General features: G+C 33.5%; 2 protein-coding genes across 14 annotated transcripts in view; one reads left to right on the top strand and one right to left on the bottom strand.

Moving 5' to 3' along the window:
• Window positions 1-16,566, bottom strand: part of LOC105422389 (uncharacterized protein F13E9.13, mitochondrial) — a 263,236-nt gene that overhangs the window by 224,931 nt on the left and 21,739 nt on the right. For 7 of the 13 annotated variants that reach the window (XR_016140502.1, XM_089082105.1, XM_089082111.1 and 4 more), the window contains exon 3: window positions 10,131-10,259. The exons of 2 other annotated variants lie outside the window; for them this stretch is intronic. Coding sequence is in view for 10 of the 11 variants with exons in the window: in XM_089082105.1 (XP_088938231.1) it covers window positions 10,131-10,259 (129 nt within the window). In the remaining variant the exon portion in view is untranslated. Of the gene's footprint in view, window positions 1-10,130; window positions 10,260-14,081; window positions 14,566-16,566 lie in introns of all 13 variants that reach the window. 4 more of the 13 variants (XM_089082110.1, XM_089082108.1, XM_089082113.1 and 1 more) reach the window with 2 other exon arrangements.
• On the top strand, window positions 14,740-16,116 carry LOC148935350 (uncharacterized). The gene is made up of 2 exons (XM_089082119.1): window positions 14,740-15,591; window positions 15,976-16,116. Exons 1-2 carry the CDS (start codon window positions 15,035-15,037, stop codon window positions 15,977-15,979), a joined length of 561 nt encoding a protein of 186 aa, XP_088938245.1. The 5' UTR covers window positions 14,740-15,034; the 3' UTR covers window positions 15,980-16,116.

The raw sequence follows: 16,566 nt of genomic DNA, 5'->3' as shown, positions 1-16,566 counted from the left end.
GGACTTTCCCATTTATCTCTGATATAAATCATATTTTGAGGGTCTCAAAAAATTCTTAGATATTGAACAAATATGGATAAATAATTTCAAGTTTACAATAATTACTTGATATTATTTATATCAGGGTGGAATTAGTTGAACATTTCGGCCCGATTTCGGAGAGTTCTTCCATTACCGTTCGATGTTTAGCGGTCGAGCCAGCATTCAGGTAGTACTTTTCCATTTACTTTTCCTATAAGCTTTCAAATCATATTTTGAAGATCTTAAAATATTTTTAGTTATTATAATGAATATTATATGCAAAATACAATAATCATATATCTATAACGATTTTTGTTTTCGTTTACATTATCAATATCTGCTTACTCTTTTCAATTCACTATATATCAACAATTGTCAGTGATAACCAAGATATGTTCGAGACGTTCGCAGACATTCGAGAACGAAAGAGTACGATAATATTTTTATTAATATTTTTATTCTCTTCTCACGGCGCGTGAAGCACGAAAGAGTACGATAATATTTCTTTCTCTTTTTACGGCGCGTCGAGCGCGAGAGAGTATTTCTATTCTCTTCTATTATCTGAAAGTACTCGAAACGTTGGGTGCACATGTATGTGCCTCATGTTTTGTGTGTGTGCCTCACGTTGCTCCTCATTTTCAGTCCTTTCAGTCCTTTCATATAATGCAGCAGCGATTTTTTTTAATAACAAGAGTTGAGTAATACATACGTAATACATACGTAATAAGTAATAAATACGTGTTACATTTAAGGGTTGGTAAGATATACTGCTCGTTACGATCATTATTACTTTGCTCGTTTTGGTTATCTCCCATTCATGCGCTGCCAAATATCAATAAAATGGATATTACTGTTCTAGAGGCATTAATCGTATACTGACCGGTATTAATGACGTGTTAGAGGTGTTAATTGTGTGCTGGCCAGTATTAATAACGAGTCAGAGGCGTTAATCGTGGGCTGGCCGGTATTAATAATGTACCAGAGGCATCCATCATGTGTAGATTAGGATTAATAAAATTTCAGAGACATCAATCGTGCATTGGATGATATCACCGTGCCAGAGGCGTTAATTATGTGCTGGCCGAAATTAATAACGTACCAGAGGCGTTAATTGTGTGCTGGCCGGTATTAATAACATGTCAGAGGCATTAATCATGTGCTGGCTGATATTTAATAACGTGCCATAGGTGTTAATCATGCGCTGGCAACTTTTATAAAATGCCAAAAACATAAATAACTTAATAATTTCTTGCCAAAAAAGTAAGGCCAATGAAAGCCAATGAAATATATACATATATGAATTATATATAGATATTTACTACACTACTAGACACTATTTGTAGGATATTTTAAAAATATCGAATTGCATACAAATCTAGTTATGTATGTATATGCATAAATACGCATATAATAAATGTATTTGTATATACACATTTATATATAACAGTAGTCATGGATACTATCAGAGAGAAACCTGAAAGCGGCCATCCCGGCCTTTTTCGTGGAACCGTCGAAACCCCCGTACACTAACGCCCCATTTTAGCATGTAGGATCTAACGCCAAGTTCCATTTTAGCATGTAGGATCTAAATAGCGAATTCCATTTTCTGACATTGCCGATAAAATCTCATTTTGGTGTGTATCCGTGCTAGTTCCACAATTCATGCTACTTCTACAATCCGAAAGGAGCAAGACTATACTTATATAATTAAATATTTATTTTACATTTGCGCAATTTTTTCGTTATAAAATATTGATGAACATTAATATTAGTGTATATACGAGGGTAATCTGAATAGTTTTGAGCCTAACATAGAAACAAATATTTTTTCGGTCAAATATAGTTTTATTTTTCAACATAATCTCCTTTTAAGTCGATACACTTTTCCCATACGATACTTTAACCTCTTTAACCCCTCCAAATAGTAGTTGGCGTCTTGCTCCGCAAAATAGGCGTTTACGTATGCGATGATCTCCTCGTTCGATGAAAATCTCTGTCCTCCAAGCGAAACTTTAAGCTTAGGAAACAGGAAAAAGTCGTTAGGGGCCAGATCTGGTGAATACGGTGGATGGTCAATCAATTCGAAGTGCAGTTCGTGAATTTTGGCCATGGCGACCGCCGAAGTGTGAGCAGGTGCGTTGTCTTGATGGAACAGCACTTTCTTTTTCTTCAAAAGCGGCCGTTTTTTTGCAATTTCTGCCTTCAGCTTATCAAGTAATGCTGCGTAATGATACGCTTCCGTTATTATTTTATCTTTTTCAAGATAGTCGATACACACAATTCCGTGACTATCCCAAAAAACAGTCGTCATCTTCCCAGCTGATGGAACCGTCTTCACCTTTTTCGGAGCAGGTTTACTTGCAGGACCCTTTGCAGTCCACTATTTTGACTGTTCTTTTGTCTTTGGAGTGTAGTGGTGGATCCAAGTTTCATCTACAGTTATGAATCGACGCAGAAAATCTGACTCTTTTCGCTTGAATCGCTCCATCTTGAAAATATTCATTCGAATTCGTTTTTGGTCCAAAGTGAGCAAGCGCGGCACCCAACGCGCGGATAGCTTGCGCATATCCAATTTTTCAGTCAATATGACAAACGCGTTCTTTCGATATGCCCATAACCTCTGCTATCTCTCTAACCTTGATTCGACGGTTGTCCAGTACCATTTGGTGAATATTTTCGATGTTATCAGCGGTGGTCGCAGTTTTTGGCCCCGAACGCTCATCATCAGCCAAGCTGGTATGACTATGTTTAAATTCAGCTGCCCATCTTTTTACAGGCAAATGATGGGGCAGAGTCCCCATAAACAATGTCCAACTCTATTTTAATTTGCGCAGGCGTATTGTCTTTCAAATGTAAGAATTTAATCACGGCATGATATTCCATTTTTACAAAAACACTGACATCGACTGACACAAACGACTGTCAAACAGCAACTGAGCGTCCAAAATGGCTGAAATTTTACAAAAGTCTTTCAAAGCATGTACTATTGTAGTACTAGAATGGTTTTGACGAGTAACGTCATCTTCATGTTAAAGCTCAAAACTTTTTATCTTCGTGTGTATATATATATATATATATATACACACACACACACACACACACACACACACACATATATATATACACACACACACACACTATTGTACACACACACACACACACACACACACACACACACACACACACACACACACACACACACACACCATTGCATTTTTAAACGTAAAATTATATAACAACTAATTATAATAAATTTTATAAATATGTAACGATTTTCGTTTTCTTTCATACATTGTATATTATTCTTTTAATTCATACGCTATATGTCAACAATAGTGAGCGAAACATCGAAGACGCTCGATCATCGCATAGCGCGTAAAGCGCGAAAGAGTACGAAAATATTTCTATTTTCTTCTCACACTATGTCGTGAGCGCGAGAGAGACAATAGTATTTCTATCCTCTTCTATCGTCCCCAGGTGACCGAACGCCGAGCGCATATGTACGTGCCTTTGTGCACGTGCCACGCGTCTCACAGTCGGTCCTTCTAATCAAGGGAACATTTCGGCCTTCTTCAGGTCACCGATTTTGCTGAATTTTTATTAAAATGTTGTATTAATGTAGATGTAACATATAAGTAATATATTATTCGGAGATGATTTACTTTTCAATTATTGATGAGAAATTACGGTTGGAATTTTAGCACGGTCCATTAGTATCACTGCAGTAAAAAATTCGGCTAGGATCGACGTAGCGTAGTTTAGATGCTGCACTGGAAATGCGGAGATCGCGTGTTTGCGTCTCAGCATTTTATCTTTTTTTTTCTTTCTTTTACGTTAATTTTTTTTCTTGCAAAGAAAAATATTTAATACATTTAATAATACGGACACTAATTTTTTATATATTCAAACTTTTTTTGTTCTTCTTTGTTTAAATAAAAATGAACAATGCAATATAAGAACATATATATATATATATATATATATATATATATATATATATATGTATTTATATAGAAATGTATGTACATTTATTAGTTTATTTATGTACAAAACAACTTTCTTTATATCATATAAATATCTCGCCTTTATATAAATACATACATATACGTCTAAATTTGTCATATTAGTCATGTGAACTGAATTTTTCATGTGAACTGTCCACTTTTATTCAAAACAAACAAAAATAAAAAAGTTTAAATATATAAAAAATTAGTTTCCGTATTATTAAATGTACTAAATATTTTTCTTTGTAAGAAAAAAATTAACGTAAAAAAAAGAAAAAAAAGATTATAAAATGCTGGGATGCGATCACCGCATTTCCAGCGCAGGATCTAAATCACTACGCCACGTTGATCCTAGCCGTATTCTTTATTGCAGTAAAACTAATGGATCATTCTAAAATTCCAACCGTAATTTCTCATCAATAATTGAAAAGTAAATCATCTCCGAATAATATATTACTTATATGTTGTTACATCTACATTAATACATTTTAACAAAAATTTCGCAAAATCGGTGGCCTGAAGGCCGAAATGTTCCCTTGATTAGAAAGACCAACTGTGAGGAGAGATGCGTGACACGCGCACAAAGGCGAGGCACGTACATGTGCGCTCGGCGTTTCGGCCACCTGGAGACGATAGAAGAGGATAGAAATACTATTGTCTCTCTCGCGCTCACGATATGGTGTGAGAAAAAATAGAAATATTTTCGTACTCTTTCGTGCTTTACACGCTATGCCAGGGATCGGCAAAACGCTGAAATTGGGAACGGGCGCCCGTGAACGCCCGCGAGTGCCCGCCTGTTGTGCACATCTCAGGAGTGTATCTAATATTTTTAGTATCTTGGGATAAAGTTTCCGCATTTCCAAATGAAACTTAATTTATGAATCGATCAATTTCAATCTCGACAGTTGTTGTATTTTTCAAATTTATTATCTGTTGCCATGTACATTCAAGATAAGCAACAGAAATGAAGAATATATAAATTCACTTCAATTATTACATAATGAATTCGATTGTCGGTTTAGGGAAATGCATGTTTTAAAAGAAGACTTACTTATTTTTATGACATCTTTTACTGTTGATATTAATATTGTTCCCGCAGATATACAATTAGAATTAATAGATTTAAAATGTGACACTGCTCTTAAAAATCGTTTTTATACAATGACTGACATCATACAATTTTACATCGTACAATTTTATTCATATATATCTCAAGAAGTTTTCCTCGACTACATGCTTGTGCTGCAAAAATAATGAGTATATTCGGTTCTACATATTCATGTGAACAATTATTTTCTATTATGAAATTAAATAAATCGCGATTACGCGAACAGTTAACAGATTCATATTTGAATTTTGCAATAATTCGTTTAAGTTGTCAAAACGATAACATCTGATATATCGGTATATAATATCGGAAAACTATGAATCAAATACTAATTAAATGTTATAAGAGTTGTTTATTTAATATTATTGTAAGAATTGTTTATTTAAAATATAGATAGTTATTAATTTATGCTAATTCTGGGTCTGAATTTGTGCAACATAATATTTTTTTTACTCCTTGAACAGCACGTTCAATGAACAGATGTTCCTGCTATCCCCTTTCCTCACTCGCCTAGCCGCCTAATGCTAGCTCCAGCGCGACTGTTACCCGCGGGCATTGGGTGCCCGCGAGCAGTGCCCACTTGCCGATTCCTGCGCTATGCGATGGTCGAGCGTCTCCGATGTTTCGCTCACTATTGTTGACATATAGCGTACGAATTTAAAAAATAAGCATATACAATGTATGAAAGAAAATGAAAATCGTTACATATTTATAAATTTATTATAATTACTTGTTATATAATTTTACGTATAAAAATGCAATGATATATATATATATATATATATATATATATATATATATATACAGGGTGTTTCATTTTAAGTGATATAGTCGATTATTTCGCGAATCGATAATTTTATTGAAAAATTTTTCGAACGAAAGTTGCATGGCTTGACACATGATGAAAATGTGGACCTTGAGTGACCTTGTCAAAATCAGGTCAAGGTCATTAATATTTTTTTTAAATGGAAACCCCTATTTTTTATTGATCCGACCAACTAAGGCAAGACCGATCACTGATCCGGCCAATTAAAGCAAAACCGATCACTTTTAGTGCCTTATAATTTAACAAGTACTTAACAAAAAGTAACTTTATTATAGTGTTTTGAAAAGCTCTCGAGATAAACTACAAGAATATGTAATAAAAAATAGAGGTTTCCATTTAAATAAAAAACCATTAATGACTTTGACTTGATTTTGACAAGGTCATTCAAGGTCAAGTCCATATTTCCATCATGTGTCCCCCTTCAAGCCATGCAACTTTCGTTCGAGAAATTTTTCAATAAAATCATCGATTCGCGAAATAATTGACTATATCACTTAAAATGAAACCCTGTATATATATATATATATATATATATATATATATATATATATATATATCTTATCACACATCAATGTTAATCAATATATATATCAATATTTTACAATGAGAAAATTGCACAACGTAAAATAAATATTTAATTATATAAATATCCTTGCTCCTTTCGGATTGTGGAAGTAGCATAAAGCTCTCGAGATAAACTACAAGAATATGTAATAAAAAATAGAGGTTTCCATTTAAATAAAAAACCATTAATGACTTTGACTTGATTTTGACAAGGTCATTCAAGGTCAAGTCCATATTTCCATCATGTGTCCCCCTTCAAGCCATGCAACTTTCGTTCGAGAAATTTTTCAATAAAATCATCGATTCGCGAAATAATTGACTATATCACTTAAAATGAAACCCTGTATATATATATATATATATATATATATATATATATATATATATATATATATCTTATCACACATCAATGTTAATCAATATATATATCAATATTTTACAATGAGAAAATTGCACAACGTAAAATAAATATTTAATTATATAAATATCCTTGCTCCTTTCGGATTGTGGAAGTAGCATAAATTGTGAAACTAGCACGGGCACACACTGGAAAGAGATTTTATCGGCAGTGTCAGAAAATGGAACTCACTACTTAGTGTGTCAGCTAACTTTTATTACTTCCGAATCCGGCAACCGACTAGCACGTCCACGCATCCGAACTCACACAACACCGCCCGGCGAGAACTGATCGTTATATCATATATAAGTATAAAAATATTATAATCTTTATATAGAAGATTTTTAATCTTAAGTTGAGCAAAAGTAATACTTGCAATACAAATTCAAGCAAATCAAGACTATAAGAAGTAGTGTCTTCTTTTCTAAGAAGATTATAATATTCCTACTTATATATAAAAATATTTGTCTTGATTTAAGATTAACTCTTTTTTGTGCATTGGCTCATTAAATATAAAAGTATATTTAATGGATTAATACACAAAAAAGAGTTATGTGATATTTTATAATTATAATGACATAATTATAATTACATAAATGGCATAATTATCATCATAGTTATCAACATAGAAATATATTTAGAAAAATAAGACGATAAGAGATAAACGTGCATAAATAAGAAGAAAACATGATACAGATAAAAGTACATAAATTATTTTAAAAAATTTAACAAAAGTTGATCAAATATATATAATGTTTGATTAGTAAAAAAAATATGTCTATGCGTAGCTTCTTTGACAAATAAATTTTTTGCTTTTTAAAAAAAATCATTTTATAATTCTAAAAAAGATCGATAATATTTATTTTGTGCTGCAATAAGAGTAATTATTTCATGCAATAACTTTCCTTTCCTGTATTGTTGATTTTTTACAAATTCTATGACGTGCACCGTAAGCTGCGATTGCAGGAATTGAATTCGCACCATTATTTCTTATTTTTATAAGTTTTAGAATATTTTTTTGTTTATCTTTAAAATAATTCTTAACTCCGAATTTATTTTAATTTCTTGAAATTCTAAAACTTAGAAAAATAAGAAATAATAATGCGAATTCAATTTCTGCAATCGCGGCTTACGGTGCACGTTATAGAATTTGTACAATTCATTAATTTATAATTTTACATTGTATATTTTTATTAATGTACAATTTATACAAAAAATAATCAATAATTTTTGGATAATTTTTGGATAATTTTTGTTTCTTTTATAAAAAATTAAGTTAGAAAAAATAAGAAAACATTGTCCACATATAATCATACATATTCATGATTTTATATACATATACATATATATATATTGCTTTATAGCTGCCAGTCACAAGGGGCGTAGGCCCCAACCACGGGAAAGGTGATCCGCGGTTTCGGATCCGCATTCTCCGATGGGGGGAGGAAAACGGACGGTCGTTGTTTGGCCAGCGGGCCCGTTATCGCATGCAACATTATTATTTTCAGGACGCGGAGTGACGGCTGCTTACTGCCTGTATTTTGCGCTCACCAACGATGGAGAATCAGCGTGGCGAATACGCCAAGGCCAAAAGAACCGTTGAGGAAGTAGCGACGTGAGAGCATTATAACATGCAGATCATATTATCCTTCTCGCATTTACGTCAGCGGGAATGAAAGTGCCGCTGTTAAATGAATTTCTTTTCCAGCTGATGAAGTCGTCATTGCCGATCGAGAGGCGAGCGGGGCGAGGACGGGGAAGGCGCCACGGAACAAAACGTGGAGAACCCCGGTTACGGAACATTCCGGCGAGACTCGGAAGGATGCCGGCGATATCGAATTGGCGGGATGAGACGCGAGGATCTCAAAGCCGGAGGAGCCAAGAAGCCAAAGGACATAGCCGCAGATGCCGCCGCTTTTTGAGTTTCCCGCGAGGACTTCGCGGTGCGCGAAGTGATACTAATTTCAAGACGAGAGTCACGAAGGAGTCAGGAGGATGCCACACACAACGAGAAGTCTGTGAGAGTTCGGAAGTTTGACCGACATCGGGTAATAGACAAGGCTAGCAAGTCCTGACTCTTTCGCTCTTTATTCTCACAACTAGCCTGTACGTTCGGCGATTTTGACTTTTGACCATCGAAACGATCGTGCTTTACGATATAAACTACGTTCGCTTTACGATGTAGGCTACGTTCGCTTTTGCGCTTACAGCTGTAAGCATTATATCAGTAACATTGACATACAATATTCGTTATATTAAAAAAAAAATGGAAATTATATCTGTTATTAAAAGGAGTTATATCTGTAATTAGAAAATAATAAAGAATAGATATAATAGAAGATAAGAAAATTAGAAAAATAAAAAATTTTATTATATTTTTTCGTACTTCTTGTATTTTGTACTTCTGTACCTTTTGGTACTTTTTTGTATTTTTTATATTTTTAATTTTATTTTTTATTATAATTTTTACATATGCATCTTTGTAACAAATGCAATATGTTCATATTGAAACAAGATAAAGTCTTGTGCAAATGCGGTTTTTATAGATATTGTATACTATTTATTTAAATTTAACTTAATGCTTTAATGCATTTGAAACACAAGCAATTATTTTTTTGTATATTATTGTTGCATATTAGACGAAGATGGACTAGCAATATTATCTGCAGCATGTAGCTGAAAACTTTACTTTTGCTTTACCGAAGAAGTAACATATAAATTTATCTGTCGACATAAGAGATAAATACTTTTCATCGAACTTCATGTTTAAAGCAGTTTCATTTCTTGCTTTTAATGCTTGACTTCAATACACAAATGACATTTAGAGTAATCGACGATAATCTGTTTCGTTTTTTTGTTTTAACATCTGTTAAGAGGGAAAATATTCTTTTCGGAGCTGCATTTGAATTTGAAGTGCTCTAATAGAATTCAAGAGGGATCTGAAATTGGGATATTTGGTTTCATTATTTAAATATTGTCTTTGTAAGATCTCCTTTCACTATCAAAATTTAATTTTAACAAATCTTGTTTCTCTGTTACTGAAAAATCTGAATTTAAGGCAAACCATTCTTTCTTTAAACCATTTTCGTCAAAACCATCTATTCATGCAACGATAAAAGAAAAATTATGAAATAATGTTTCCCTATCAGTATTCAATAAAGCTATATGTTGTAAAAGAATTTGTAATTTTGATAAAAATATATCACTTACTGATAATCTTTTGGAAATTTCTTCAGCTGCAGTTATGTAAAATCGCAAACAATTCTCTCGAAGTTGCTCTCGAATAGTTGCAACCATGTTTTCGTGTCTATCAATTGATATATTCTTCGCATTCCGATCCTAAAAAAATATCAATTGAAGATTTATAATTTTCTACCTCACAAAATATTATATTTGGCAAATGTTTCAGAATTTTTTATTTTATAAAATTTGTACAAATTTCTTTTAAAAAATCAATTGATTTTGGCTGTAAGAGATGTATCCTCGTTTCCTCAACTCGGAAAAATGCATTAAATACATTTGAATACACACACAAAAAATGTAATGTATATTTAAAAAATAGCAAATATGCTTTTGTATCTATTAGGTGTACAAAAAGTTCTGAGCTTTAGATTTCATACAACCGAAATAACAATTTAAATTTTATATATCTTCCTGCCCTTTTGCGGTTTTAAAGCGTTGACATTTGGCCTTCTAAAATGCCATACGGTTTGGCGTTTGATGCACATAACCTCAAAAATCAGTAGTGTTCACAATGGCAATAACGAAAGAGCATATTCGATTTTCCATCCACTTCGCGTTTCATCTGAGAAAAATGCTGCTGAAGCCACTGCAATGATTTGTGCTGTATATGGAGAGAACGCTGTAAGTCATACTACATGTAAAAGATGATATCAAAAATTTCGCCAAGGAGATTTCAGTCGTGAAGATGAACCGCGTGCTGGATGCCCTCAAAAGATTGAAACGGACGAATTGCAAGCACTGTTGGATATAAACTCTGCGCAAACTGACAAGGAGCTTGCAGAACAGCTTGGCGTTACGCAGCAAACCATTTCCGTACGTTTACATACGATGGGAAAGGTTCAGAAGGAAGGCAGATGGGTTCCGCATGAATTGTCCGAAGACAACAAACATCGTTGGCGTGACACTGCACTCACTTTGCTTTCAAAGTTCCGGAAAAAAGATTTTTTACACAAAATCATTACAGGCGATGAAAAGTGGATTCTTTATGATAACCCTAAACGTAGAAAATCATGGGTTGACCCTGATCTTCGACATCGACGCCAAAGCCCAATATCCACGCCAAGAAGGTTTTGCTCTGTATCTGGTGGGATTGGAAAGGTGTGTTGGATTACGAGTTGTTACAACCGGGTGAAACAATCATGGCAGACCGCTACCAACAACAATTGACCAATTTGAGCGATGCATTAGAAGAAAAGAGGCCATTTACTGGCCAAGGACGTCGTAAAATGATGTAAATAGTAAAGTTGGTAAAGGACGTCTTGCTTCATGAGTCAATGCTCGACCACATGTTGCGAAAGCGACTCAGGACCATATCTTTGCGTTAGGCTGGGAACTTCTCCCGCACGCGGCGTATAGCCCAGACATGGCGCCTTTCGATTACTACCTATTCCGGTCGCTGCAGCATCATTTGGCTGATACACATTTCGTGAGATTTGAAGAGATATGAAAATGCATTGATGACTTTATCGCTTCGAAGCCGGTGAGCTTTTATCGTCAAGGAATTCACAAGCTACTCGAAAGATGGCAAAAGGTCGTTGATGCAAACGGGGAATATTTTGCTGATTAATATTTTTTTGTTTGTTTTTGAATAAAGATTGAATTTTACAAAAAAAAGCTCAGAACTTTTTTGTACACCATACATTAATACATTTTGCATAACACGCAAGAAATTTTCTGCAGATACCTTTCTCGCTCACAATCATTTCATTCAAAAAATATTGTATCGTGTTCCAAGATTGAAGAAATCTGTCGATACACGTGTGGTGAGCCATCATGTATTACATAACTTTACAATTTTGTGAGTCCTTTCTTCAAAACATTCATTAATTCGGTGAAAATAGAGCATCGCTTGGGACTACAAGTTATATTGCTTGTAATTCTTTTCAAGAATTCCTCACAAGCTTGAGGTATTTTAGCACACGCGGCATGCGAAGCTAATGAAGCAGAATGGCATGGACTATGAAAAGCATGACTATGAGTTGAAAACAGAAATGTACGAATATAATTACAAACGTTTTATGTCCAGTTGAGACGGATAGTGTGATAGAAAATATTCAAAATACAAAATTTTCTATTTCTATAGATGAATCAACAGATATTTCTAATAAAAAATGGATGTTCGATACATTCATATTGAAACATTAGAAGTTCATTCGCAACTAGTAAAATTAACTGATATCGATGCAACAGATTGCAGCGGAAAAATTGTTTAATGCATTTAAATATGAAATGTGAAAATTATAAATACCTTTTTCAAATGTGACCTTGTCATGCGACAATGCGTTCATTATGGTCGGAAAACATTTATATTTCAAAAAAAAATTGGAAGAGATGTGCAATAATGTATTGACATTATCATATCAATGCATCAAAATTTGTTGCGTGTCATGCAAAATGTAGATACAAAAGCATATTTGCTATTTTTTAAATATACATTATATTTTTTAAATGTATTTAATACATTTTTCCAAATTGAAGAAACGAGGATATATCTATTACAGCCAAAACCAATTGATTTTTTAAAAGAAATTTGTACAAATTTTAAAATCAGAAATTCTGAAACATTTGCTAAATATAATATTTTATGAGATAGAAAATCACAAATCTTCAAATGATATTTTTTTTAGAATCGGAGTGCGAAGAATATCTTCATCAATTGATGGACACGCAAACATGATTGCAACTGTTCGAGAGAATTGTTTGCGATTTTACATAACTGCAGCCGAAGAAATTTCCAAAAGATTACCAGTAAGTGATATATTTTTATCAAAATTACAAATTCTTTTATCATATATAGCTTTATTGAGTACTGAGAGGGAAACAGCATTCCATGATCTTTCTTTTATCGTTGCAAGAATAGGTGATTTTGACGAAAACGATTTAAAGAAAGAATGGTTTGCCTTAAATTCAGATTTTTCAGTAACAGAGAAACAAGATTTGTTAAAATTAAATTTTAATAATACGTGAAAGGAGATTTTACAAAGACAATATTTAAATAATGAAACCAAATATCTCAATTTAAGATCCCTCTTGAATTCTATTAGAGCACTCCAAATTCAAATGCAGCTCCGGAAAGAATATTTTCCCTCTTAACAGATGTTAAAACAAAAAAACGAAACAGATTATCGTCCACTACTGTAAATATCATTTGTGTATTGAAGTCAGCATTAAAAGCAAGAAACGAAACTGCTTTAAACATGAAACTCGATGAAAAGTATTTATCTCTTATGTCGACAGATAAATTATATGTTACTTCTTCGGTAAAGCAAATGTAAAGTTTTCAGCTACATGCTGCAGATGATATTGCTAGTCCATCTTCGTCTAATATGCAACAATAATATACAAAAAGGATAATTGCTTGTGTTTTATCAAATGCATTAAAGCATTAAGTAAAATTTAAATAAATAATATACAATATCTATAAAGAACATTGCACTTGCACAAGACTTTATCTTGTTTCAATATGAATATATTGCACTTGTTACAAAGATAAATGTGTAAAAAATATAATAAAAAATAAAATTAAAAAATATAAAAAATACAAAAAAGTACCAAAAGATATAAAAAAATATAATAAAATTTTTATTTTTCTAATTTTTCTATCTTCTATTATATTTATTCTTTTTTATTTTCTAATTACAGGTATAACTCCTTCTAATAAATATAATTTCCATTTTTTTTTTAATATAATGAACATTGTATGTCAATGTTACTGATATAATGCTTACAGCTGTAAGCGCTAAAGCGAACGTAATCTATATCATAAAGCGCGATCGTTTCGATAGTTAGAAGTCAGAATTGCCGAATGAGCAGGCTAGTTGTAAGAATAAAGAGCGAAAGAGTCAGGACTTACTAGGACTTACTAGGACTTACTAGCCTCGTCTATTACTAGCCCAATGCCGGAACTTCCGAACTCACATGCTTTCTCGTTGTGTGCGGCATCCCCACTCCCTGGCTCTCTCATGACTCTCGTCTTGAAATTAGCATCACTAGGTGCGCGGTCGATTAGGGCCACGCGATTAGCCGATTTTCGACCAATAGAAAATTGCGAGAGGTAGACGACGATCGCCTGCGTGTGTTCCGTGAGGGCGCGAGTGATCACTTATCGTGGTGCGCTCGTACTGAACGGACGTGAATCCGAGAGTCGTCAACCTGCCGAGACCATAGCCAGCGTAGTTGGTGAGCCGAGCATTCTTTTGTAAAGCCGTCATCTCCGTCGTCGTGCGAACGACGGGCGAGTCAAGCAAGCGTCGCGGGAATTCCGTGACGCGAGTTTACGTGAGTGATAATTAGTGTAACGAACCAAGTGCCTGTGACGGTCGCCCATCGAGGGAAGTTCGGACAACGTTTCGCCTCCCCCCTTCCAGCGGCCAAGTCACACTTATTAAGAAGGGAAGCCTACCTAGAAATTTCAAAAAATTCGATTTTTGGGTTTTAACATTTTCTTAAAATATAATATCTTAAAAATATTTTCTGAAAATTTCAAGTCAATCTGAATAAAATTGACAAAGTTAAAGGCGTTTGTGTTGCGCGCTCAAAGAACTGGCCTCTGACTGCTCGCTCAAAACAGGTAAATGCGGTAGCTGCAAGGCTTCTTTTGTGAGATCCTCTTTTGTATTGTGCGAAGATTTTATACTTGTATTAGTAAATACGAAGGTTCCTGTAGGTTTGTATTAGTGAAATATGATCAGTATTCCAGGCAACGATTATAATCTTTAAAACGTAAGCAGTTCGTTTTGCTGTAGAGCAAAACAGTTGTTTTCGTTGCCTTCGCTTGTGATACTGATATTATATTATCGTATTTGATATAATATTATTATAAATAATATTATTATAAATAATAATATTATTATGGTACCAAAGGTTCAAGAATGTTAAGAGTAACTGAAAATGTTCGATTATCAAGAAATAAAAAACGAAAACCGCCGAAAAGTGCGAGTGAATTGGAGCTCGCCTTTATGAACGGCGAGCTTGATTCATTCAAGCATGATTATAATGCTCTTCCTGCACATGTATTAGAAGCAATAAAACCCATCTATGAAGATCTCAGTTGCGACACTTTATTGAAAAGATGCATCGGAGGATTCATTCAAAATAACAATGAGAGCTTCAATCAACTCATTTGGAAAAAAGTTTATCATAGTGGATCACATGGTGTAGAATTTGCAGCTTATGTTGCAACTTGCATTTTTAATGAAGGCACTTCTTCATTATTAAAAATATTACAAGAGATGGGAGTGAATTACGAGTCAAATGCATATTTATATGCAGCGAAGAAAGACGAGGAGCGAATAAGAAGAGGTGACGTTCGTGTGCAAGAAAGCTTGCGTGAGGCAAGATTGAGTCGCAGACAGGCACAAATTGATGTTTTGGAAGCAGTGTCTGATGCAGAAGGTCTATTATATGGACCAGGAATTGATGATTCAATGTAAGTTATAAATTTACTATTTTATTGAAATGTAAACATGACACAAAACTTTAAACGCGTTTTTCTCGAAATCACATTTTTCAAGTCGGTGACCAATATAACTCAAAAACCAATGAATCAATTTACTTAAAATTTTACAGACTTATTTAAGAGATAAAAATCTAAAATCAGACCTTTTTTTATTTTTTATTTTTTTTATAATATATATATATATATATATATATATACATATAAAAAAAGCAATTTTTTTTGTCGAAATTTGATGTCTCAACTTTGCATTGCTGCCATTTTGTTTTAAATCAATTTTTCAAAAATCTGTCTCGTAGGATTTTAGATAATTTAATATATTATATAATCGAAAACTTTTTGAATTTTTTATTTCAGATGATCCTGCTTCAAGTTACAGTGATCACTGTAAAGTGTCTCCAACAAAAAGGATGTCTACGGCATGGCATATATTTCATTTATTATTTATTATTTTTTAATAAAAAAATTTGTATAATATATCTAAAGTGTATATTTAATAACATCGTAATTTGTATTAATAAAACTTTATTGATTTAAACAAAGAAAATCCTTAAAAAGCGTATATTTTTTAGAGCTCTAGGTAGGCTCCTTAATGTCTTTCTTTTGCCGTTTTATAATTGATCTACGCGTTGTCGTTTTGTGCCGTTTCGGCGGCTGTTAATTATTGTATGGCGCTGTGGAATTGCGTCGCATTTACATGGCGGCGAATAATTTCAGTGTAGTGTCGCGTGAATTCAAGTTGTTAACATGCGGTTTCGTTATTGCTGTGTTACTTACTATTGTTGTATGTTGCGCTATCCTGTTTTCGATCACGAGCTTAGCCTGTCGCATACTTTCGCTTGCGCGCGTTATAATTTGTGAATTGCTGCGCACGTAGTATCGTTTATTTGCGTTATTCAACTAATTGCATTGCTTTATCTTTTGCTACTAGTCTCGCCTAAAATCTCG

This window comes from Pogonomyrmex barbatus, unplaced genomic scaffold, assembly GCF_055798465.1.
Source record: "Pogonomyrmex barbatus isolate J1 unplaced genomic scaffold, ASM5579846v1 scaffold5, whole genome shotgun sequence".
NCBI classification, from domain to species: Eukaryota; Metazoa; Arthropoda; class Insecta; order Hymenoptera; family Formicidae; genus Pogonomyrmex; species Pogonomyrmex barbatus.
The sequence above is the reverse complement of the archived record's forward strand: the minus strand, read 5'-3'. Positions and strand labels throughout refer to the sequence as shown.

Excerpts from the sequence above, each read along its gene's own strand:
- LOC148935350 (XM_089082119.1), top strand. The coding sequence starts at position 15,035 with ATGTTAAGAGTAACTGAAAATGTTCGATTATCAAGAAATAAAAAACGA.